The sequence below is a fragment of the Somniosus microcephalus genome, chromosome 21, assembly GCF_052327205.1.
Source record: "Somniosus microcephalus isolate GS21.2 chromosome 21, FLI_Smic_1.0, whole genome shotgun sequence".
Taxonomy (NCBI): domain Eukaryota; kingdom Metazoa; phylum Chordata; class Chondrichthyes; order Squaliformes; family Somniosidae; genus Somniosus; species Somniosus microcephalus.
The window spans coordinates 73,622,061-73,647,291 of record NC_141007.1 but is presented as its reverse complement, the minus strand read 5'-3'; the positions used below and the strand labels follow the sequence as shown (position 1 = coordinate 73,647,291).

General features: G+C 48.7%; 1 protein-coding gene across 3 annotated transcripts in view; it reads left to right on the top strand.

The window, feature by feature from the left end:
• The window catches only part of LOC147102962 (sodium-coupled monocarboxylate transporter 1-like), a 163,276-nt gene that overhangs the window by 15,397 nt on the left and 122,648 nt on the right, over window positions 1–25,231 (top strand). For 2 of the 3 annotated variants that reach the window (XM_085963948.1, XM_085963950.1), the window contains exons 4-5: window positions 12,415–12,480; window positions 20,140–20,191. In XM_085963948.1, the coding sequence (XP_085820074.1) occupies window positions 12,415–12,480; window positions 20,140–20,191 (118 nt within the window). The remainder of the gene's footprint in view (window positions 1–12,414; window positions 12,481–20,139; window positions 20,192–25,231) is intronic. The other variant, XM_085963949.1, reaches the window with a different exon arrangement.

Below are 25,231 nucleotides of genomic sequence, written 5' to 3'. Positions count from 1 at the left end.
CCAGGTTTGCTGATGATACAAAGCTAGGTGGGACAGTAAGCGGTGAGGAGAACACAAAGGGCTGGATTTTGATACTGGGGCGGGCTGGGGTCATGTAATCCGCATTTCGTGTTAGCCACCTGATTCTAAATTGATGTGGGAAAATAATGCCATGTTAACTTAATTGGCCAATTGAGTTCCAATGTGTGGTAACCCATGGCCAATGAGTTTTTCCACTCAGAAAGTCGCCTCCGATGACATCATCATTGCTGCTACATTCAAGGTCTGCAACAAGCCTTGCTTCTTCTGCAGACTGCCAAGCTTTTGCCCTTGCATGTTAGAGGCACCTGCAGGAAGAATGGCCAGCCAGAGACCTAGGTCTGCACCCCGCTTTGATGACGTTGTCCTGCAGGCTTTAGTAGAGAGAACAAGAGCAAATAAAGAGGTGCTCTTCCCTTCTTCAGGGAGGAAGAAGCCTCCCCAGCAAACCAAGGCTGTGTGGATCCAGGTGGCAGAGGAGGTCAACTCTTTGTCAATAACCCGCAGAACCTGGCTTCAGTGCAGGAAGAGGTTTCATGACCTTCTGCGCACTGGAAAAGTGAGTATGAATTTCCCATCACCCTCAATCTGACCCCCATTGCCTCTCCTCACCAGCACTCAGCTTTAGCAATCTCTTCCTCCACATTCCACTTGACACTGACATCCATGCACCCTTACCCATTCCATCTCTCTCTATGGTCACATTCACCTAACTATTCGACTATGCAGCCCTCACACTCCCTATCATTGTGATGCAATTACAACTTACAACACACAGGGAGGGCCCTTGGTCTTGCCACCTCACTCCATCTTTGTCTCCTTCTAAGCATCTATGCTATGGATTCTCTACACTCACTTCTTCATTCTCTACACTCACTTCTTCATTCTCACTCAAACTCCACTTGTCTCCCTCATTGCAGGAAAAGAGAGCTCACAGTAAGAGGGAAAGAGCGAGGACAGGAGGAGGGCCACCCTCAGTAGCCCAGCTCACCACCTGGGAGGATGCGGTCCTGGAGATCGTGGGAGTGGAGGAAGATTCCCAAGTGGGGGACGGGCAGACGGGCGCATCACAGCAAGCTGGTGACAGAATAGTTTTCCATCTCTCTCGATGACATTGCATGAGTCGCTGATAATGATTCTGAAGCTCTAACAGATGGACTTATGATCATCTGCAATATGCAATGTGCATGTAACCTTGGCCTCACATCTCTGACTCTTTCCTTTACTCCCCCACAGGACCATCGCAAGCACCCGTCCCCACTAGCCAGGAGGAAGAGCATGAGCCTCAAGACTCCTCAGAGGAAGCTGCAACCTCGGAGGGCGCAGCGTCAGAAGAATTCACTGCACCCAGCACCAGCGCAGACACACCTCGGAGGGAACATTGCGAGTAGTGTTGTCACCTGGTGTATCACAGCTCACAAGTGAGCATCAGCAGATTGTGGAGACAGGGACAGCAGTGGAGAGTCCTAGTTGGAGGGCGCAGGACTCTCCCAGCTCGGCTCAGCTGCATGTCGACCCTCTGCTTCTGGGTCCATCCATAAGATCAGCGATGCTGGAACTCCAGGAACAGATGCAGGAGTCTCTGGCAGGTTTTGTCTCCAGGGTCGCTGCGAGTGTGGAGCGAATGGAGGAGTCCATTGCGAACATGAGCAGAGCCTTTGTGGAGTCATTGGCGCATGAACGCACCACCATGGAAAGGATGGCAACCTCCATGGAGGCGATAAGTCGTCAGAGTGCAGAAAACATGGTGAGTGTTCTGAATAGAATGACATCTCTGGAGGAGCAATGGTCATCTATTGAACAGAGAAACCAGACCTTCATGGAAGTCCTTCTGAGTAGGACTGCCAGTGCAGATATGGGTCCCCATGGACCCCCCCCGATGTGCAGCAAGGTGCTCTCAAGCCACTTGCAAGCGCTGAGGGGGACCTGACCCATAAGAGGGAAGTTGGTGGCCGACATCAAGGAAGTGGGGGCTCCTCTCCAAGCGCTCACCCTCGGTCAGAGCCCCACCAGAGCCCACACCCAACTGAGATCGGCGTCTCAACCCCTGCACAGCCGTAGGAGCAGCAGACTGTTGGCGAGCCCTCACAGGTTCGCAACCCCAGAGGACGCCCGGCAAAGGTGTTGAGACAGGAGCAGCAAGAAAGTGAGCAAGAGGCCTCCACATCTGCTGAAGCCAAAGGGGAAGCACCACGTAGGAGCATACGTAAGAGAAAGATACTGCACAAATAGTCACAAGGGTTGTCACTTGAGTGAAATTTGATATTTTATGTTAAAAAGCCATCAGATGATTACTGTAAATAAAAAATCTGATGGCTACTGCTATAGTTGTGGCGTGTGTCATTTCGCGAATGGGACTTCCACATTGAGGGCTTAGGATTACTTGCAATTGTCAGTATGGTGGTCAAATTGATAGGAATCCGCTGGTTCTTGGCCATTGTCGATGCTCAGGTAAGAAGCTGCGAGGCAAAAGTGCTTGATTGGCTAGGCTAAGCAAATCTGGCCAAGATGAGTGTGTACCTTCCATCCTGGGCAGCAATGTTTTCGCGTACTGCTGCCGCTGGTTGATGGGCCTCTGCAAGATGTTCGTTTTCGCTCTCCTCCTCCTCCTCCTCATCTGAGGAGGATATGTGACGAGCCACTTGGTCCTCAGGAATCTGCAAGCCACGACGCTGTGCCATGTTGTAAAGTGCACAGCAAACCACGACGATTCTGGAGACCCTGGCTGCTGAGTACTGCAGGGCTCCACCTGATCTATTCAGGCATCTGAAGCGCATCTTCAGCAAACCGATGGTTTGCTCGATTATGACTCTGGTGGACATGTGGCTGGAGTTGTAGCTCTCCTCAGTTTCGTTGGATGGGCTCCTCAACGGCGTCATTAGCCACGTCTTTAGGGGATAACCCTTGTCTCTAAGTAGCCACCTGTTAATTTGGTCTGGCGGACTGAATAGCGGCGGCACACTAGACAGGCGCAGTATGAAGGAGTCATGGCAACTGCCAGGGTACTGGGCACAAACATGCAACATTTCCTTCTTGTGGTTACACACCAGCTGAACGTTGAGGGAATGGAAGCCCTTGCGGTTGACAAAAATACCTGGATTGCGATGGGGTGCCTTAAGGGCCACGTGTGCAGTCACAGAATCACAGAATCCCCACAGTGCAGATAGAGGCCATTTCGGCCCATCGAGCCTGCACCGACACATATCCCACCCGATCCCCGTAACCCCTACACCAACACATATCCCACCCTATCCCCATAACCCCACGTATTTAATCCCCCTAACACTAAGGGTCAATTTATCATAGCCAATCAACCTAACCCGCACATCTTTGGACTGTGGGAGGAAACCGGAGCACCCGGAGGAAACCCATGCAAACACGGGGAGAATGTGCAAACTCCACACACAGTCGCCCGAGGCCGGATTCGAACCCGGGTCCCTGGCGCTGTGAGGCAACAGTGCTAACCACTATGCCACCGTGCTGCCCTGCGCCTTTGGAAAGCCTGCCAGATTAGCTAATCCAAACGCACGCGCCGTGACCCTTACTTGATCCTTGGTGAAATGGATGTAATTGTGCGCGATGGCAAAGAGGGCATCGGTTACCTGCGTGATGCAAGTGTGTGCGCCCGCCTGGGAGATGCCGCTGATGTCTGCTGCTGATCCCTGGAATGAGCCTGAGGGAAAAAAGTTGAGTGCGGTGGTGACTTTGACGGCCACTGGTAAGGGTTATCCACCTGGTCCTCTGGGCTCCAGGTCTTGTCGCAGCATTGCGCAGATGTCACCCACTACCTCTCGCGAAAGTCGGAGCCGCCTTTGGCACTGCTGCTCAAACATGTTGAGGTAGCTGACCCTGTGTCTGTAGACCCTGTTTGGGGGGTATCTCCTGCACCAACGGGCTTCCATGCGCTGGCCCCTCTGGCCTGTGCAGCTTCAGGTGGGTGAGCAGCAGCTTGATGCTCCTGTTGTTGCTGCTGCTGTTGGTGTTGTTGTTCATGGTTCTACTGGTGCCGTGGCTGGTCTTCGTCCTCATCTGATGCCCAGAAGGGAAGGAAATAAATGCTTCCCATGCTTCTGGTATATGCCTCAGTTGAGGAAGCGCTCAATCAAGGTGGCGAGAGGGGTTTCCCAGGAGGTCACGCTGGAGATGGGTGTCAAGCTCCAAACTTCCACAGCTGTGGTTATGCCGTCTAAAAGTTCCCCCAGACCTGAGACAACAAAGCCCTGCCACCTGCAAATGATGGCTGATCAAATCTCCTATGTAATGGTTGAGCTGCAGCTGATAGTCAGCAATCCAATTGTGTTACCGCCAGGTTTCACCGTCCTGTTTCAGAACAGGTGTGCTTCACGTGGGAAAAGGGTTAAAATCACAAAGGCCTGTCAAAATGGCATTATAGAGGCAATTTAGTGCTCGTTAAGGGCCTTAACGGCCTATCCCGCCTCTTGGAGGCAGGACGGAGACGGGACCAGTAGACACGATTTAATGAAAATTGCTTGGAGGTGGGATGGAGGCGGGGTTGGGCCCGCCTGCCAGTTTTTGCAATTTTAACCCCCCACACGCCTCCAATCCCGCCTCAACGGCCCGATGAAATTCGAGCCCAAAGTGCCTGCAAAGTGAGTGGGCAGTAAGGTGGCAGATGGAGTATAATGTAGGGAAATGTGAGGTTATTCACTTTGGTAGGAAGAATAAAAAAACAGAATATTTTTTAAATGGTGAGAAACTTTCAAATGCTGGTGTTCAGAAAGATTTGGATGTCCTCGTGCAAGAAACAGAGAAAGCTTGCATGCAGGTACAGCAAGCAATAAGGAAGGTGAATGGCATGTTGGCCTTTATTGCAAGGGGGTTGGAGTATAAGAGTAAGGCAGTCTTGCTACAATTGTACAGGGCCTTGGTGAGACCACACCTGGAGTACTGTGCACAGTTTTGGTCTCCTTATCTAAGGAAGGATATACTTGCCTTGGAGACGATGCTACAAAGGTTCACTAGATTGATTCCTTTGGTGAGAGGGCTGTCCTATGGTGAGAGATTGTGTAGAATGGGCCTCTCTGGAGTTTAGAAGAATGAGAGGTGATCTCATTGAAACATACAAGATTCTGAAGGGGATTGACAGGGTAGATGCTGAGAGGTTGTTTCCCATGGCTGGAGTGTCTAGAACTAGGGGGCATAGTCTCAGGATAAGGGGTAGGCCATTCAAGACAGAGATGAGGAGGAATTTCTTCACTCAGAGGGTTGTGAATCTTTGGAATTTTCTGCCCCAGAGGGCTGTGAATGCTGAGCCTTTGAGTATATTCAAGGCTGAGATAGATAGATTTTTGGACCCTAGGGGAATCAAGGAATATGGAGATTGGGCAGGAAAGTGGAGTTTTTAAAAATTCGTTTATGGGATGTGGGCATCGCTGACCAGGCCAGCATTTATTGCCCATCACTAATTGTCCTTGAGAAGGTGGTGGTGAGCCGCCTTCTTGAACCGCTGCAGTCCATGTGGTGAAGGTACTCCCACAGTGCTGTTAGGGAGGGAGTTCCAGGATTTTGACCCAGCGACGATGAAGGATCAGTGATACACTTCTAAGTCAGGATGGTGTGTGACTTGGAGGGGATCTTGGAGGTGGTGGTGTTCCCATGTGCCTGCTGCCCCTGTCCTTCTAGGTGGAAGAGGTCACGGATTTAGGAGGTGCTGCTGAAGAAGCCTTGGCGAGTTGCTGCACTGCATCTTGTAGATGGTACACACTGTAGCCACGGTACACCGGTGGTGGAGGGAGTGAATGTTTAAGGTAGTGGATGGGGAGCCAATCAAGCGGGTTGCTTTGTCCTGGATTATGTCGAGCTTCTTGAGTGTTGTTGAAACTGCACTTATCCAGGCAAGCGGAGAGTATTCCATCTCACTCCTTACTTGTGTCTTGTAGATGGTGGAAAGGCTTTGGGGAGTCAGGAGGTGAGACACTCGCCGCAGAATACCTAGCCTCTGACCTGCCCTTGTTGCCACAGTATTTATGTGGCTGGTCCAGTTAAGTTTCTGGTCAATGGTGACCCCCAGGATGTTGACGGTGAGAGATTCAGCAACGGTAATGCCGTTGAATGTCAAGGGGAGGTGGTTAGACTCTCGCTTGTTGGAGATAGTCATTGCCTGGCACTTGTGTGGCGCGAATGTTACCTGCCACTTATCAGCCCAAGCCTGAACGTCGTCCAGGTCTTGTAGCACGTGGGCATGGACTGCTTCATTATCTGAGGAGTTGTGAATGGTACTGAACACTGTGCAGTCATCAGCGAACATTCCCATTTCTTATGTTGGAGGGAAGGTCATTGATGAAGCAGCTGAAGATGGTTGGGCCTAGGACACTGCCCTGATGAACTCCTGCAGCTGTGATGATTGACCTTCAACTACCACAACCATTTTCCTTTGTGCTAGGTATGACTCCAGCTAGTGGAGCATTTTCCACCTGATTCCCATTGACTTTAGTTTTACTAGGGCTCCTTGATGCCACACTCGGTCAAATGCTGCCTTGATGTCAAGGGCAGTCACTCTCACCTCACCACTGGAATTCAGCTCCTTTGTCCATGTTTGGACGAAGGCAGTAATGAGGTTGGGAGCCAAGTGGTCTTGGCGGAACCCAAACTGGGCATCAGTGAGCAAGTTTTGGTGAGTAAGTGCCGCTTGATAGCACTGTCGATGACACCTTATGCTGATGATTGAGAGTAGACTGATGTGGCTGTAATTGCCCGGGTTGGATTTGTCCTGCTTTTTGTGGACCGGACATACCTGGGCAGTTTTCCACATTGTCTGATAGATGCCAGTGTTGTAGCTGTACTGGAACAGCTTGGCTAGAGGCGCGGCTAGTTCTGGAGCACCAGTCCTCAGCACGATAGCCGGGGCCCATAGCCTTTGCGGCATCCAGTGTGCTCAGCCGTTTCTTGATATCATGTGGAGTGAATCGGATTGGCTGAAGACTGGCTTCTGTGATGGTGGGGACCTCCGGAGTAGGTGGATATGGATCATCCACTCGGCACTTCTGGCTGAAGATGGTTGCAAATGCTTCAGCCTTGTCTTTTGCACTCACGTGCTGGTGCTCCACCATCATTGAGGAAGGGGATATTCATGGAGCCTCCTCCTCCCGTTAGTTGTTTAATGGTCCACCACCATTCATGACTGGATGCGGCAGGTCTGCAGAGCTTTGATCTGATCCGTTGATTGTGGGATCGCTTAGCCCTGTCTATAGCATGCTGCTTCCACTTTTTAGCATGCATGTAGTCCTGTGTTGCAGCTTCACCAGGTTGGCACCTCATTTTTAGGTACGCCTGATGCTGCTCCTGGCATGCTCTTCTACACTCCTTATTGAACCAGGGTTGGTCCCCTGGCTTGGTGGTAATGGTAGAGTGAGGGATATGCCGGGCCATGAGGTTACAGATTGCGGTGGAGTACAATTCTGCTGCTGCTGATGGCCCACAGTGCCTCATGGATGCCCGGTTTTGAGCTGCTAGATCTGTTCTGAATCTATCCCATTTAGCACGGTGGTAGTGCTACACAATACGATGGAATGTGAAGGCAGGACTTTGTCTCCACAATGACTGTGCGGTGGTCACTGCTACCACTACTGTCATGGACAGATGCAGCTGTGACAGGTAGATTGGTGAAGACGAGGTCTAGTAGGTTTTTCCCTCGTGCTGGTTCTCTCACCACCTGTTGCAGGCCCAGACTGGCAGTTATGTCCTTCAGGACTCAGCCAGTGGTGCTACCAAGCCACTCTTGGTGATGGATATTGAAGTCCCCCACCCAGAGTACATTCTTTACCCTTGCTACTCTCAGTGCTTCTTCCAAGTGGTGTTCAACATGGAGGAGTACTGATTCATCAGCTGAGGGAGGGTGGTAGGTGGTAATCAGCAGGAGGTTTCCTTGCCCATGCTTGACCTGAAGCCATGAGACTTCATGGGGTCCGGAGTCAATGTTGAGGACTCCCAGGGCCATTCCTTCTCGACTGTATACCATGGTGCCACCATCCCTGGGTATGTTCTGTCCCACCAGCAGGACAGACCCAGGGATGGTGATGGAGGAGGTGTTTGGGACATTGGCTGAAAGGTATGATTCTGTGAGTATGACTATGTCAGAGTGTTGCTTGACTAGTCTGGGGGACAGCTCTTCCAATTTTGTCACAAGTCCCCAGCTGTTGGTGAGGAGGACTTTGCAGGGTCGACTGGGCTGGGTGTGCCGTTGCCATGTCCGTAGCCGGTGCCGAGGTCAAGTGGTCCGTCCGGTTTCATTCTTTTTATTTTTTCATAGCTACAACTGAGTGACGTGCTAGGCCATTTCAGAGGGCAGTTAAGAATCAACCACATTGCTGTGGGTCTGGAGTCACATATAGGCCAGACCAGGTAAGGATGGCAGATTTCCTTTCCTAAAGGACATTAGTGAACCAGATGGGTTTTTACAACAATCTGATAGTTTCATTATCATTACTGATACTATCTTTTTATTCCAGATTTATTTAATTTATTTAATCCCGTGGTGGGATTTGAACTCATAGGCCCCGATTTTCCGCCAGCCATCGGGCGACTTTCCGGGCGGCCGGGGGCCAAAAAAGCGGGTCGCGACCCCCCCCGCCTGATTCCCCGCCCCGTCCAACTTTCGGACCGCCGTTTCTCCGCGACCCGCTTCAGTCCCGCCCGCCGCTGGCGGGACTGGCCATCGGAACACAAATCACCAATTATTACCTTGTTTAAGTAGATTTTGAGGGGCCGTTGCGATTTTGGGGCTTTCCCCACGTGAAACACGCCTGCGGGGAACCCCGCTGATGAGACCTGGCGTGAAAACAGTTGGTTTGCTTGCTTGCAGCTGCAGGTCAATGAGGACTGAAGAGATTTAAACAGGCAGCATTTGCAGGCTGCAGGACCTTATTGATGAAGGCTTGGGGGAACTTTTTGAAGGCTTAGGCACAGCTGTAGAAAGTTGGAGCCTCACACACTTCTCCAGTGTGAGCTCCTGGGAAGCCCCTCTCACCACCCTAACTCAGCGCCTCCTCGCTGGAGGCATCTGCCAGAAGCATGGGAAGCCTTTGGTACCTTCCCGTCCTGGCATTAGAGGATCTCCAACAGCAGAGGAGGCTGGAGCAACAGCAGCACCAGCAGGAGCGGCAGGCTGCGGCTCACCCACCTGAGGCAGCACAGGCCAGAAGGGATCAGCACATGGAAGGCTGTCGGCGCAGGAGATACCCCCCAAACAGGGTGTACGGACACAGGGTCAGCTACCTCAACATGACTGAGCAGCAGTGCCAGAGGTGGCTCCGACTTTCGCGAGAGGTTGTGACTGACATCTGCGCAATTCTGCGGCAAGACCTGGAGCCCAGAGCAACAGGTCCACACTACTTGCCAGTGGCCATCAAAGTCACCACCGCACTCAACTTTTATGCCTCGGGCTCCTTCCAGGGATCAGCAGCAGACACCAGCGGCATCTCCCAGGCTGCCGCACACACATGCATCACGAGGTAACCGATGTCCTCTTTGCCATCGCGCACAATCACATCCATTTCACCAGGGATCGCGCAAGTGTGAGGGCGCGAGCGCGTGGATTCGCTCAGCTGGCAGACTTTCCAAGGGTGCAGGGCGTCATTGACTGCACACATGTGGCCCTTAGGGCACCCCACCGCAATCCAGGAGTTTTTGTCAACCGCAAGGGCTTCCACTCCCTTAATGTTCAGCTGGTGTGTGACCACAAGAAGGTGATTTTTGATGTTTGTGCCAGGTTCCCTGGCAGCTGCCATGACTCCTTCATACTGCGCCAGTCTACTGTGCTTCCGCTATTCAGTCCACCAAACAAACTTCAAGGATGGCTACTTGGAGACAAGGGATATCCCCTGCGCTCTTGGCTAATGACGCCGTTGAGGAGACCAGCCAGCGAAGCTGAGGAGCGCTACAACTCCAGCCACATTACCACCAGATGCATTATCGAGCAAACCATCGGATTGCTGAAGGTGCGCTTCAGATGCCTCGACAGATCAGGTGGAGCCCTACAGTACTCATCAGCCAGGGTCTCCAAAATTGTTGTGGTATGCTGTGTGCTTCACAACATAGCACAGCGTCGTGGCTTGCCGATTCCGCAGGACCAAGAGGCTCCTCACAGAGCCGCCTCGGATGAGGATGATGCTGAGGAGGAGGAGGAGGAGGAGAACAGAAACGAGCATCCTGCAGAGGCCCGCCAACCAGCGGCACCAGTGCGCGAGAACATTGCTGGGCGGAATGCAAGGAATGCACTCATCCTGGGCAGATTTGCGTAGCCTGGTACATCAAACACTGCAGCCTCACTGCTTCTTAACTGACCATGGACAGTGGCCCATGCCTGCACTTTCCAACAACTTTGACCAGCTTGCAGTCATCTGCAAGTTATCCTAAGGCCTCTATGTGACATCCCCATTCGCCAAATGACAGACGCCATAACTGCAGCAGCTGGCACCAGATTTTTTATGTACAGAAAATGATGGCATTAAAACTATTTACAAGACTGGGTGGTGGAATAGTTATGTGAATGTGAGCATAGAGAGAGACGGAATGTGTAAGGGTGCATGGATGTGACTGTGAAGTGGGATGTGGAAGAAGAGATTGCTGAAGCTGAGTGCTGTTGGGGAAAGGCAATGGGGATGAGGTTGAGGGTGATGGAAACTTCATACTTGCTTTCCCTGTGCGGTGAAGGCCATGGAAGCGCTTCCTGCACTGCAGCCAGGTGCGACGGGTGACACCCAGAGAGTTTACCTCTGCTGCCACCTCCATCCAGGCAGCCGTGGACTCTTTGGGAGGCCTCTTCCTCCCTGAGTGAGGGTAGAGGACCTCCCTGTGGGCCCTTACCCCATCCACCAAGGTCTGCAATGACGTCTCGTTGAATTTGGCCACAGCTCGGCCTCTGCCGCTGGCAGCAGCTGGTGCAGGCTCCTCTGCCATTGTGCAAGAGTGGTTGAGAAGCCTGCAGAGGTGGAGAAGCTTGCTGGACACTTTGAAAGCACCACGAATGATGACATCATACTGTGGGGCTTTCTGATACGAATTGGACAATTAGCAAGGCTGCCCACATGCTGGGAATTAATTGGCCACTTGAGGGAAAATTGCGTGGCGTTGGCTGACATTTTTTTGTGTGTCAGAAACCCCACTTTCGGGGAAACCTGACCATTTCCCACACAAGCCAAAAATCGGGCCCATAGTCTCTGGATCATTAGTCCTGGCCTCTGGATTATTAGCCCAGTAACATTACCACTACACTATGATCTTATTGAATGGCGGCGCAGGCTTGAGGGGCCATATGGCCTACTCCTGCTCTTATTTCTTATGTTCTTATGAAATTGTTGAACTTGATGTTGAGTCCAGAAGGGTGTAAAGTGCCTAATCGAAAGATGAGGTGCTGTTCCTCGAGCTTACGTTGAGCTTCATTGGAACAGTGTAAGAGGCTGAGGACGGAGAGATCAGAGTGGGAGTGGAACAGAGAATTAAAGTGACAGGCGACCGGAAGCTTGGGGTCACGCTTACGGACTGAACGGAGGTGTTCCGCAAAGCAGTCACCCAATCTGCGTTTGGTTTCCCCAATGTAGAGGAGACCATATTGTGAGCAGTGAATACAGCATACTAAATTGCAAGAAGTACAAGTAAATCGCTGTTTCACCTGGAAGGAGTGTTTGGGGCCCTGGACAGTGGGAAGGGTACGGCACCTTCCTGTAACATCATCCCACCTTCCCACGGCACCTTCCCGTGCAACACCTGCTTCTTTACCTCCTCCCTTCTGAGTATTTCTCGCATTTTCTGTTTTTATTTAATCCGCAGTATTTTGCTTTTGTAACACTGATCCTGTTGGCAGTGTTCAACCATGCTATTGTTCTGGCAAATCGACTGGGGGATTAGTGTATCCCTAAGATTAATATTGCTGCCTTCTCAGACAGTATTTCTTCCACAGTGACTGGCTCATCAGTGTTAGTGAAACAGGTTTTCTGGAATGGTCATAGCTGTTCTCTGATGAGCACACCTAGATTTTTTTTTTAGGAATCAGGATGTTAATTTCCTGCTGCTTCAGTTGCTAAATTCTGTTGGAGCTCTGCACTGATTGTTTGTTTGTTAAACTCCATGCACTACAAATATTGTAGCTGTTCAGTGGAAACTGCATCTTCCAAAGTCTTTGTAAATAGTTCGCCTTGCACATACAAATTCTATTAAAGTCTGTAATGACAGGCAAATATTAAGAAGTATCAAACTTTGCAAGAAAGATGACGCTGATATTCTAATGTCATGTTATACTGGGGCTAGACTAATGCTAATGAGCCTATAATCGAAGAACCTTATCTGTCAGGTTCTCCCAGGATAGAAGTTGTTGCTCTTTCCTTATGAGTTGAGATAAAAAGCTGAAAGAAAATTAGGACTGTTGTGTTTTCTCCACAGTATCTTAATAGAAGATTTGGACAATTGGTGAGATATCAAGTTGTTTGTTGCTTCTTGATATATATGGTAAGTTCAAAGATAGATTTAAAAATACCTTTCATATTATCTGTGATTGGCATAATGCATATTGGTAATTTCCTTACAATTTCATGTTATGATGTGGGAGAGATTGTCGAGCTGTTCATGGCCATTTCTTTGGTTGCTGTGGACTTTGCTTTCACCACCAATACCAATTGCTTGTCTAGCCAACAACTTTTGGGAACAAAAAAAGTAGTTTTGGTTTATTTTTTCTGAATGACTTGCAAGGGCAAACAGTATTCGAATTATATGGGGCTATACCGTAGACCTGGCATGTGCTGTTATCTGAAAAATTGCAGTTTCATATTAGTTCACTCCAGCCATTCCACCGGTACTGGGCCCAGGTGCAGGATCAGCAGGGTGGCAGATGTAATGTTTTCCATGAGATCCTCCTGAAAGCCTTGAGAGAGTGTCTCTTGTAAGCCAGCCAAGCTATCTGAAGGCCGAAATGCAACACTTGCTCAAGCTTGTCCCCCAGGACCTTCTGGGCTGCAATCTGTGATTCCGATTAGGAGGAGGTACTGATGTCCTGGGATGCTGCTATGGGTTTGGGGGAAGGGAACAGTTGCAGACTCCAATGAAGTTGCCATATTCTCCTTTGATGTCTGCAATGAGGAAAAAGCTTCCCTGATGTTCCTTAATATGAGGGTAGTGGACTCCACTGTGACCCATGTCATCTACTGTACATCATGGAGACTGGCGTGATGTTCATAGAACACCCTTTTATCCATAGTTGTATCCATGAGATTTGAGTCCTCATCCAGTCTTCCAGTATTCTTATCCATCAGGGTCAGAGGGGGCTAAATTCGATAGCCCCCGAAAATGGGCACGGGTATTGCGATTAGCCCGCATCCGTTGAGTCAAATGTAGGCAGCACATAAACTTCATGCTAATTTAAATGATAGTGTGCAGCCCACGCTGAAGGGGTTGTGTGCAGCCCAGCGCTGAAGGGGTTGTTGAGTGGCTGCACGCCTCAGCAGGGGCCCAAGTTCGTGCAAGGCTAGCACCACTTAAAGCCAGCCTGCACTACTTAAAGCCAGCCTGCACCTCTTAGAGGGGAGGTGCATTCTGGCTGCCGCAGGTGCTGGAAGTGGCTTTGGAAGACATTCTGAGCACGAAGAAGGCATACTAATGGCATGACAGAGGAGAAAGCGGACTCCAAGATCTTCTGATGCAGCACTGGAGGCCTTGGTACAGGAGGAGAGAGGTCCTTTATCCACAGGGGGCCAGGAGGTCCTCCAGACAAATGGTGAGAAGGCAATGGGAGCAGATAGCCATCGCGGTCAATGCTAGTATGGTAGCCCAAGGACCTGGATGCAGTGCCGCAAGAAGTTTCATGACCTCACATGAGTTGTCATGGCCAGTGAATTCATCTTAGAGTCATAGAGTTATACAGCACAGAAAGAGGCCCTTCGGCCTATCGTGTCCGCGCCGGCCATCAAGCCCTGTCTATTATAATCCCATTTTTCAGCACTTGGTCCGTAGCCTTATATGCTATGGCATTTCAAGTGCTCATCTAAATGCTTCTTGAATGTTGTGAGGGTTCCTGCCTCTATCACCCTTAGCGGCACACTATGTTACAGCTTGCCATAAACAGAGGGACAACCATTAAATCTAAGAAAAAAGTATATACAAATTATATGAATGTATATTTATACACTCAGGGATATATCTGTTTATACACTGTATGGATAGATCTGCGTTTATGTGTTCAACCATAAATGTTTTTCGATGCTTTGGCAACATAAGATGTACCTTGTCATGCCAATAAAGCGATTTGAATTGAAATTGAATTGAATTGAATTGAGTTCCAGATTCCAACCACCCTCTGGGTGAAAAAGTTTTTCCTCAAATCCCCTCTAAACCTCCTGCCCCTTACCTTGAAACTATGCCCCCTGGTTATTGACCCCTCTACTAAGGGGAAAAGTTCCTTTCTATCTAAACCCCTCATAATTTTGTACACCTCAATCAGGTGCCCCCTCAGCCTTCTCTGCTCTAAGGAAAACAACCCCAGCCTGTCCAGTCTTTCTTCATAGCTGAAGTGCTCCAGCCCAGGTAACATCCTGGTGAATCTCCTCTGCACCCTCTCCAATGCAATCACATCCTTCCTATAGTGTGGCGACCAGAACTGCACACAGTATTCCAGCTGTGGCCTAACTAGTGTTTTGTACAGCTCCATCATAACCTCCCTGCTCTTGCCTTCATTAGCCGAGGCATAGAATATAAGTATCCCATATGCCTTTTTAACCACCTTATCTACCTGTCCTGCTGCCTTCAGGGATCTATATAGATGCACACCAAGGTCCCTCTGCTCCTCTGTCCTTCCTAGGGTCCTACCATTCATTGCATTGTGTATTCCCTTGCCTTGTTAGTCCTCCCAAAATGCATCACCTCACACTTTTCAGGGTTAAATTCCATTTGCCACTGTTCTGCCCATCTGACCAACTCGTCTATATCGTCCTGTATAGGTAGCCTGTAGTCTGAGGCTTCCCTCCTCGCTATTCACCACTCCACCAATTTTCGTGTCATCTGCGAACTTACTGATCATACCTCCTACATTCATATCTGAATCATTAATATACACTACAAACAGCAAAGGACCCAGCACCGATCCCTGCGGTACACCACTGGACACAGGCTTCCAGTCACAAAAACAACCTTCAACCATCACCCTCTGCCTCCTGCCACTAAGCCAATTTTGGATCCAATGTGCCAAATTGCCCTGGATCCCATGGGCTCTTACCTTCTTGAACAGTCTCCCATGTGGGACTTTGTCAAAAGCCTTACTGAAGTCCATGTACATCAACTGCACTGCCCTCATCCACACACCTAGTCACCCCCTCGAAAAATTCAATCAAATTGGTTAGACATGATCTCCCCCTGACAAAGCCATGTTGACTATCCTTGATTAATCCTTGCCTCTCCAAGTGGAGACTAATTCTGTCCCTCAGAATTTTTTCCAATAATTTCCCTACCACTGATGTTAGGCTCACTGGCCTGTAATTCCCTGGTTTATCCCTACGACCCTTCTTGAATAATGGTACTACGTTAGCTGTCCTCCAGTCCTCTGGCACCTCCCCTGTGGCCAGAGTGGCTCTGAAAATTTGTGTCAGAGTGCCTGCAATCTCCTCCCTTGCCTCACACGGCAGCCTGGGATACATCTCGTCTGGGCCTGGGGATTTATCCACTTTTAAGCCCACTAAAACCGCTAGTACCTCCTCCCTCTCGATACTAATTTGTTCAAGTATATCACAATCCCCCTGCCTGATTTCTATGCCTACATCGTCCTTCTCCATAGTGAACACAGATGCAAAATATTAATTTAAAACCTCACCTACATCTTCCGGCTCTACACACAGATTGCCACTTTGGTCCCTAATGGGCCCTACTCTATCCCTGGTTATCCTCTTGCCCTTAATATACTTATAAAATACCTTGGGATTTGCCTTTATTTTGCCCGCCAGTGTTTTTTCATGCCCCCTCTTCGCTATCCTAATTTCTTTTTTAAGTACCCCCTTGCACTTTCTATACTCCTCTAGGGCTTCCACTGTTTTTAGTCCTTTGTATCTGGCAAAAGCCTCCCTTTTTTCCTAATCCATTCTTGTATATCCCTTGACATCCAGGGTTCCCTGGACTTGTTGGTCCCACCCTTGACCTTTACGGGAACATGCTGGCGCTGTACTCTCTCTGTTTCCTTTCTGAATGACTCCCACTGCTCTGATGTGGATCTTCCTACAAGTCCACTTTTGCCAGATGCTGCCTTGTCATATTAAAATCGGCCTTCCCCCAATTTAGAACCGGTCCATCTTTGTCCATTTCCATGACTACCTTAAATCTCACCGAATTATGGTCACTGTCACCAAAATGCTCTCGTACTGACACATCTACCACTTGCCCAGTTACATTCCTGAGAATTAGGTCCAGTACCGCCCGCCCCCTCTCTTGTAGGATTTTCTACATGCTGGCTCAAAAAGCTCTCCTGGATGCACTTTAAGAATTTTGCACCCTCTAAGCCTTTCACACTCTGACTATCCCAGTTAATATTGGGGAAGTTGAAATACCCTACTATTATTTATTTCTACACTTCTCTGAGATTTGCCTACATATCTGTTCCTCTATCTCCCCCTGACTGGGGGCCTATAGTACACTCCCAGCAAAGTGCTTGCCCCCTTTTCATTTTTAGGTTCTACCCATATGACCTCATTAGAGGAACCTGCTAAGATATCATCCCTCCTTACTGCAGTAATTGACTCCTTGATTAACATTGCAACACCCCCTCCTCTTTTACACCCCCCTCTGTTTCGCCTGAAGATTCTATACCCAGGAATATTGAGCTGCCAGTCCTGCCCCTCCCTTAACCATGTCTCTGTGATAGCAACAATATCATACTCCCATGTGTTCATCAACACCTTCAATTCATCTGCTTTACTCGCAAGACTCCTTGCATTAAAATAAATGCCATCCAGCCTTGCCATACCCCCTTCTGCCGTTACATATTTGCTCTGCCTTCCAGGCTGACTTGTTTTTTCCTCTCTATTTGGCTGTGCATCACCCCCTACTATAGCTCCACTCCGTATCCCATCCCCCTGCCAAGTTAGTTTAAACCCCCCCCAACAGCACTAGCAAACCTCCCTACAAGGATGTTGGTCCCGTTCCGGTTCAAGTGCAACTCGTCCGACTTGTACAAGTCCCACCTTCCGCAGAAGCAGACCCAGTGACCCAGGAAACTAAAGCCCGCCCTTTTACACCAACTCTTTAGCCACGCATTCATCTGCTCTATCCTCCTATTCCTATACTCACTAGCACGTGGCACCGGGAGTAATCCAGACTCTTCCAATGCCATATCCTTACAACGGAACCACTAGGCTCAGATACTGCTCAATTTACCACCCCCCTTCATTCACCTGCCAACAATCTCGATCAATCGCGACTCATACCACACATTCATAGATTCACCTTACCCTCACACACTTAGCACTGCTGCAAGCCTCACACCCACATCTCGCAGCTTTCACACACTGCCAGCTATTCAACCATGACAGGCACATCACCTAAACACATTGCACCACATTCACTGGCACACTTCCCTCTCTCTCTTGCAGGACAAGGTGGATACGAACTACTGCATCCATGCCTGGGAGCAACTGGTCTGAACAGAAGTCTTGAAGTAACCTGGAGACTTCAGCAACTTCAAATAAGATAACAAGCCACCAAACATTTCTACAAACTCACCAAGAGCCAATAGAAATCAATCAGCAACTAACCTGAAAGCAGTTGATGATCCCTTTAAATAGCGCTGGTTGGGGGTCCTTCCTGTAATTTTTTTTATTCGCTTATGGGATGTGGGCATTGCTGGCAAAGCCAGAATTTATTGCCCATCCCTGGTTGCCCTTGAGAAGGTGGTGGTGAGCCGTCTTCTTTGAACCTCTGCAGTCCGTGTGGTGAAGGTACTCCCACAGTGCTGTTAGGTAGGGAGTTCCAGGATTTTGACCCACTGATGATGAAAGATCAGCAATATACTTCTAAGTCACGATGTTGTGTGACTTGGAGGGGAACTTGGAGGTGATGGTGTTCCCATGCGCCTGCTGCCCTTGTCCTTCTAGGTGGAAGAGGTCGTGGGTTTGGGAGGTGCTGCTGAAGAAGCTTTGGCGAGTTGCTGCAGTGCATATTGCAGATGGTACACACTGCAGCCACAGTACGCCGGTGATGGAGGGAGTGAATGTTTAAGGTGGTGGATGAGGTGCCAATCAAGCAAGCTGCTTTGTCCTGGATGGTGTCTAGCTTCTTGAGTGTTGTTGGAGCTGCATTCATCCAGGCAAGTGGAGAGTATTCCATCACACTCCTTACTTGTGTCTTTTAGATGGTGGAAAGGCTTTGGGGAGTCAGGAGGTGAGACACTCGCCACAGAATACCCAGCCTCTGACCTGCTCTTGTTGCCACAGTATTTATGTGGCTGGTCCAGTTAAGTTTCTGGTCAATGGTGACCCCCAGGATGTTGATGGTGGGGGATTCGTCGATGGAAATGCCGTTGAATGTCAAGGAGGTGGTTAGACTCTCGCTTGTTGGAGATAGTCATTGCCTGGCACTTCTGTGGCGCGAATGTTACCTGCCAATTATCAGCCCAAGCCCGAATGTCGTCCAGATCTTGTTGCATGTGGGCATGGACTGCTTCATTATCTGAGGAGTTGCGAATGGCACTGAACACTGCAGTCATCAGCGAACATCCCCATTTCTGACCTTGTGTTGGAAGGAAGGTCATTGATGAAGCACCTGAAGATGGTTGGGCCTAGGACACTGCCCTGAGGAACTCCTGCAGCGATGTCCTGGGGCTGTGACGATTGACCTTCAACCACCACAACCATCTTCCTTTGTGACACCAGCCAGTGGAGAGATCCCCCCCCCCCCACCGATTCCCATTGACTTCAGTTTTACTAGGGCTCCTTGATGCCACACTCGGTCAAATGCTGCCTTGATGTCAAGGGCAGTCACTCTCACCTCACCACTGGAATTCAGCTCCTTTGTCGATGTTTGGACCAAAGCTGTAATGAGGTCGGGAGCCGAGTGGTCCCGGCGGAATCCAAACTGGGCATCAGTGAGCAGGTTATTGGTGAGTAAGTGCCGCTGGATAGCACTGTCGATGACACCTTCCATCACGTTGCTGATGATTGCGAATAGACTGATGGGGCGTTAATTGGCCGGGTTGGATTTGCCCTGCTTTTTGTGGACAGGACATACCTGGGCAGTTTTCCACATTGTCTGATAGATGCTAGTGTTATAGCTGTACTGGAACAGCTTGGCTAGAGGTGCGGCTAGTTCTGGAGCACAAGTCTTTGAGAGGTCATTAGCTGGATCGTTGAGGTCGTAAATGCCAGCACTGGCGTCAGATCTGGGTGCTACGGAGGTGAATTTCATGACCATTGTCTCTGAGCTGGTGCATTGGACAGAGAAGACAGGTGATGAAGGGAGTGAAATTGAGAGGTGCCAGAGGTACATGGGGTGGAAGGTTCTCATCATCATCATCATCATCACCATTGTCCTCATCGTCTTGTGAAAACTATTTCACCTGGACTCTCCTTGGGGTTTCTCCTGCTTCGCCAGTGTAACATTTAGCAGAGGTTCGGTGGAAACCCCATTTATGCACATAAACAGGGTTTCTACTGAACTTCTGCCAAAGTTACAGCAGCGGAGCGGGAAAGGCTATGAGGAAGTTCCTGGTGATCGAGGAGCCTTAGATAATGCAGGACAAAATCTGCCTTTGAGAGCATTTTCTCTTTGATATGCAGCGATAGGCATCACCTCCCAAATTTTCCAACATTCTCCACTGTGGATTCTAGATGAGAATTCCCCTGATGAACCCATTTAAAATAACGGATAATGCCTGCATGAAATCAGCTGATTAGGGAATGTCATATGAATGCCTTAAGTATTCCCTGCTAATATCACGAGTAATTTCTATGATTTTGTAATCGTGAGCATATTAGACAATGGATTCTTGTCAGGCTTTTAATTATAAGATAGCTGCTTATGTCAAGTGGATAAAATGGCTATTTATGTCGTGATGAATTGTTCTGAGGAACAGAAGGACAGCCTTCAGCATAAAAAATTTAGTTTGAATCATAGTTAATATGACTTTCTATTACTTTCCAGTTCCTTTATCTTGGCATCGTGACTTATGCACCCTCATTAGCACTAAGTCAAGGTAAGTTGTACATTTTCTTGAGATACTTGCTTTAGTTACTGCACAGTCAATGCTGCTATGTTTGTGTTCAATCAAATCTATACTAAGAAACAGAAAAAAATTAGGAGCAGGAGTAGGCCATTCGGCCCTTCGAGCCTGCTCTGCCATTCAATATGAGCATGGCTGATCCTCTACCTCAATACCGTATTAGCACTCTCTCCCCATACCCCTTGATGCCTTTTGTGTCTAGAAATCTATCTATCTCCTTCTTAAATATATTCAGTGACTTGGCCTCCACAGCCTTTTGTAGTAGAGAATTCCACAGGTTCACTACCCTCTGAGTGAAGAAATTTCTCCTCATCTCAGTCCTAAATGTCCTACCCTGTATCCTGAGACTGTGACCCCTCGTTCTAGATGCCCCAGCCAGGGGAAACATTCTCCCTGCATCCAGTCTGTCTAGCCCTGTCAGAATTTTCTACGTTTCAATGAGATCCCCTCTCATTCTTCTAAACTCTAATGAATACAGGCCTAGTCAACCCAATCTCTCCTCATATGACAGTCCTGCCATTCCAGGAATCAGTCTGGTGAACCTTCACTGCACTCCCTCTATAGCAAGTATATCCTTTCTTAGGTAAGGAGACCAAAACTGCACACAGTATTCTTCTTCTTCTTAGGCAGTCCCTCGGAACTGAGGATGACTTGCTTCCACATTAAAAATGAGTTCGCAGGTGGCTGATTAGCCCAATGCGGGACCTACAGTCTCTGTCACAGGTGGGGCAGACGGTGGTTGAAGGGGCGGGTGGGTGGGGTGCTTGGGTTGACGTGCACTCCTTGCGCTTGGCTTCCGCTTGCTCCCGGCGAAGAGACTCGAGGTGTTCGGCGCCTTTCCGGATGCTTCTCCACAGTACTCCAGGTGTGGTCTCACCAAGGCCCTGTATATCTGTAGTAAGATATCCTTGCTCCTGTACTCAAATCCTCTTGCAATGAAGGCCAACATACCATTTGCCTTCCTAACTGCTTGCTGCACCTGCATGTTTGCTTTCAGTGACTGGTGTACAAGGGCACTCGGGTCCCTTTGTACATCAACATTTCCCACTCTATCACCATTTAAATAATACACTGCCTTTCTGTTTTTCCTACCGAAGTGGATAACTTCACATTTATCAACGTTATACTGCATCTGCCATGTATTTGCCCACTCACTCAACTTGTCTAAATCGCCTTGAAGCCTCTTTGCATCCTCCTCACAACTCACAGTCTCACCTAGTTTCGTGTCGTCAGCAGACTTGGAAATATTATATTTGGTTCCCTCATCCAAATCATTGATATATGATATATATTGTGAATAGCTGGGGCCCAGGCACTGATCCCTGCGGTACCCCACTAGTCACCGTCTGCCACCCCGAAAAAGACCCATTTATTCCTACTCTCTGTTTCCTGTCTGTTAACCAATTTTCAATCCATGCCATTATATTACCCCCAATCCTATGTGCTTTAATTTTGCACACTAAACTCTTATGTGGGACTTTATCAAAGGCCTTCTGAAAATCCAAATACACCACATCTACTGGTTCTCCCTTATCTATTCTACCAGTTACATCCTCAAAAAACTCCGGTAGGTTTGTCAAACACGATTTCCCTTTCATAAATCCATGTTGACTGTCTAATCCCGTTGATATTTTCTAAGTGTCCTGTTATCACATCCTTTATAATAGACTCTAGCATTTTCCCTACTACTGATGTTAGGCTAACCGGTCTGTAGTTCCCCATTTTCTCTCTCCCTCCTTTTGTAAATAGTGGGGTTACATTTGCCACCCTCCAATCTGCAGGAACTGTTCCATAATTATAGAATTTTGGAAGATGACAACCAATGCATCCACTATTTCCATGGCTCACTCTTTTAGTATTCTGGGATGCAGATTATCAGGCCCTGGGGATTTATCGGCTTTCAGTCCCATTAATTTCTCCAACACTTTTTTTACTAATACTAATTTCCTTTAATTCCTCCTCCTCACTAGACCCTTGGTTCCCTAGCATTTCTGGGAAGTTATTTGTGTCCTCTTCTGTGAAGAGAGAACCAAAGTATTTGTTTAATTGCACTGCCATTTCCTTGTTCCCCATTATAAATTCACCCGTTTCTGACTATAAGGGACCTACATTTGTCTTCACTAATCTTTTTCTTTTTACATACTTGTAGAAGCTTTTACAGTCCGCTTTTACTTTCCTTGCAAGTTTACTCTCATACTCTATTTTTCCCCTCTTAATCTATCTCTTGGTCCTTTTTTGCTGAATTCTAAACTGCTCCCAATCCTCAGGCTTGCTACTTTTTCTGGCAACTTTATATGACCCCTCTTTGGATCTAATACTATCCTTAATTTCTTTTGTTAGCCATGGTTGGGCCGCTTTTCCTTTTGTGTTTTTGCGCCAGAAAGGAATGTATAACTGTTGCAATTCATGCATTCGTTCCTTAAATGTTACCATTGCCTATCCACCGTCATGCCTTTTAATGAAGTTCCCCAATCTATCATAGCCAACTCACTCCTCATACCTTCGTAGTTTCCTTTGTTTAGATTTAGGACCCTAGTTTCGGATTGGACTACTTGAGGGGAAAATTCAGTTGGTAGCGCCACCCGTTAACGCCTTAAGAGGGCGCTAAGTGGGGCGCAAACCAATTAGCGCCCGCGCGCGGCACTGCCCACGCCTCCTGCAAAATTCAGCGGGAGGTTAGTGGTGGTGCTAAACGGTAGCGCCCTGCGGCGCTGTGCCGCTGGCGATGACGTCATTGGTGTGCGCAACGCCCCGGCCACGATCTTCGGTAGCATCCCCTGATTTACCGCTGGACGCTATGTCCGACAAGGTCAGGGGGATGTACCTGCGGCCGAGGAGGCGCAATTTAAAGGCGAGGTGCGGGGCGGCCATTTTTGTTGCTAGCCGCCCCGCACCTCGCCTTTAAATTGGGTTCAGAAGGCCTGCGCTCCCGTCCCCGGCCTCCTGAACCCCCCCCCCCCAGCGGAGTGCCGGCTGCGCTCCAAGAGCCCGGCACTTCTCTTGGGTTCCGGGCTCTTTTGCCTGCACTCCTGATCCCTGGGGGCCCAGCTGGGCCCCAGGTCGTGCTGCACAAGGCCCCTCCCCTTTAAGAAGGGGAGGAAGGCCTGCAATAACGCGGCGCGACGTGCTGCAGCGTGTGGCACTGCGGTACGTAGCGCCATGATATTCACTCGCAGCGCCCCAAGAGGGAGGCCGGGCGCTTGCAGTAGCGCCACGCTTCCCTCTTGGGTTGCAACCACTCAATTTCCGGCGCGGAGGCGCTACTTTTAGTGCCCCGGCGAAGTTAGCGCCTCAATTGGGGCGCTATTCAATTTTTAGCTCCTTCACTTTCCATCTTAATGAAGAATTCTATCATGTTATGGTCACTCTTCCCTAAAGGATCCCGCACAGCAAGATTATTAATTAACCCCTTCTCGTTGCACAATACCCAATCTAGGATAGCCTGTTCCCTAGTTGGCTCCTCAACGTACTGGTCTAAAAAACCATCTCTTACATTCTCCACAGTATTATTGCTAATTTGGTTTGGCCAGTCTATATGTAGATTAAAGTCACCCATGATTACTGTCGTACCCTTGTTACATGCATTTCTGTTTGATGCCGTCCCCTACATTATTACCACTACTGTTTGGAGGCCTATAGACAACTCCCATCAATTTCATCCTTCACTAATAACGCCACCCCTCCTGCTTTTCCTTTTTGCTTGTCCTTCCTAAATATCGAATATCCTTGGATATTCAGCTCCCAGCCTTGGTGATCCTGCAGCCATGTCTCCGTAATCGCAATTATATTTTATTCATTTACATCTATTTGCGCTGTTAATTTGTCTAGCTTATTATGAATGCTTTGTGCATTCAGATGCAGCACCTTTAGATTTGTTGTCTTAACATTTTTAGACATCTTAATATTTTTTTGTTAAAATGTTAAAATATTGATGTTGGTTAAGCATATACTGTGTATAAATGTATGATTTTTTGGGGAGGGGTGTTATTTTTTAACTTGCAGTAATTTTTAATGTGATTGTACCTTTATACAGTAACTAGTATAAAAAGAGAAAATGCTGGAAATACTCAGCAGGTCAGGCAACATCTGTGGAGAGAAACAAAGTTAACGTTTCAGGTCGATTACCTTTCATCAGAACTGGAAAATGTTGGAGATGTAACAGTTTTTAAGCAAGTACAGAGGTAGGGAAAGGGGGCCGGGGAAGAAAGGACAAAAGGGAAGGCCTGTGAGAGGGTGGAAGGTAGGAGAGATTAAATGAAAAAAGGGATGATGGTGCAAGGCAAAAAGGGATGGTAATGGGACAAGTAAAGAAACAAAATATGGGTTTGGAGAAGGTGTAAATAGCAATAGCAGAATCATTACCAACAGTTGGGAGCGATGGTTATGATCTGAAATTGTTGAACTCAATGTTGAGTCCAGAAAGCTGTAAATTGCCTAATGGAAAGATGTGGTGCTGTTTCTTGAGCTTCCGTTGAGCTTCATTAGAATAGTGTAGGAGGCCAAGGACAGAGAGATCAGAGTGGGAGTGGGGCGGAGAATTAAGATGACAGGCGACCGGAAGCTCAGGGTCACATTTGCGACTGAACGAAGCTGAAGAAGCCTTAGTGTGCCAGACTTGGTGAGGCGGGGGGGCGGTATGGGCCCCACTTGGAGCAGAACATTACTGCTGCTTTAAAATAATTTTAAAAAAATTATTTCAACAGCAACTTGCATTTATATAGTGCCTTTAACGTAGTAAAATGTCCCAAGGTGCTTCACCATATGCCAGATAGGTACTCCTGGTCTCACAGGTTGTACCTCCACTGGTGCTATAAAGGGTTTCTCTGAAGGCCAGGAACACTGATTTAGCGAATCCCTGCTCTGGCCTCCCCATCCTTTATGCCAATGGCTATGTTTAGGGTGTGTGGAAGCTGTGCTCCCAACAGGCCAATCAGGAACTCTGACTTTAGGCTGGGACTGGTGTATCCTGACCCTGGCCGAACTTGCGGCCCTGCTGGCAGATTCCATTTGTTA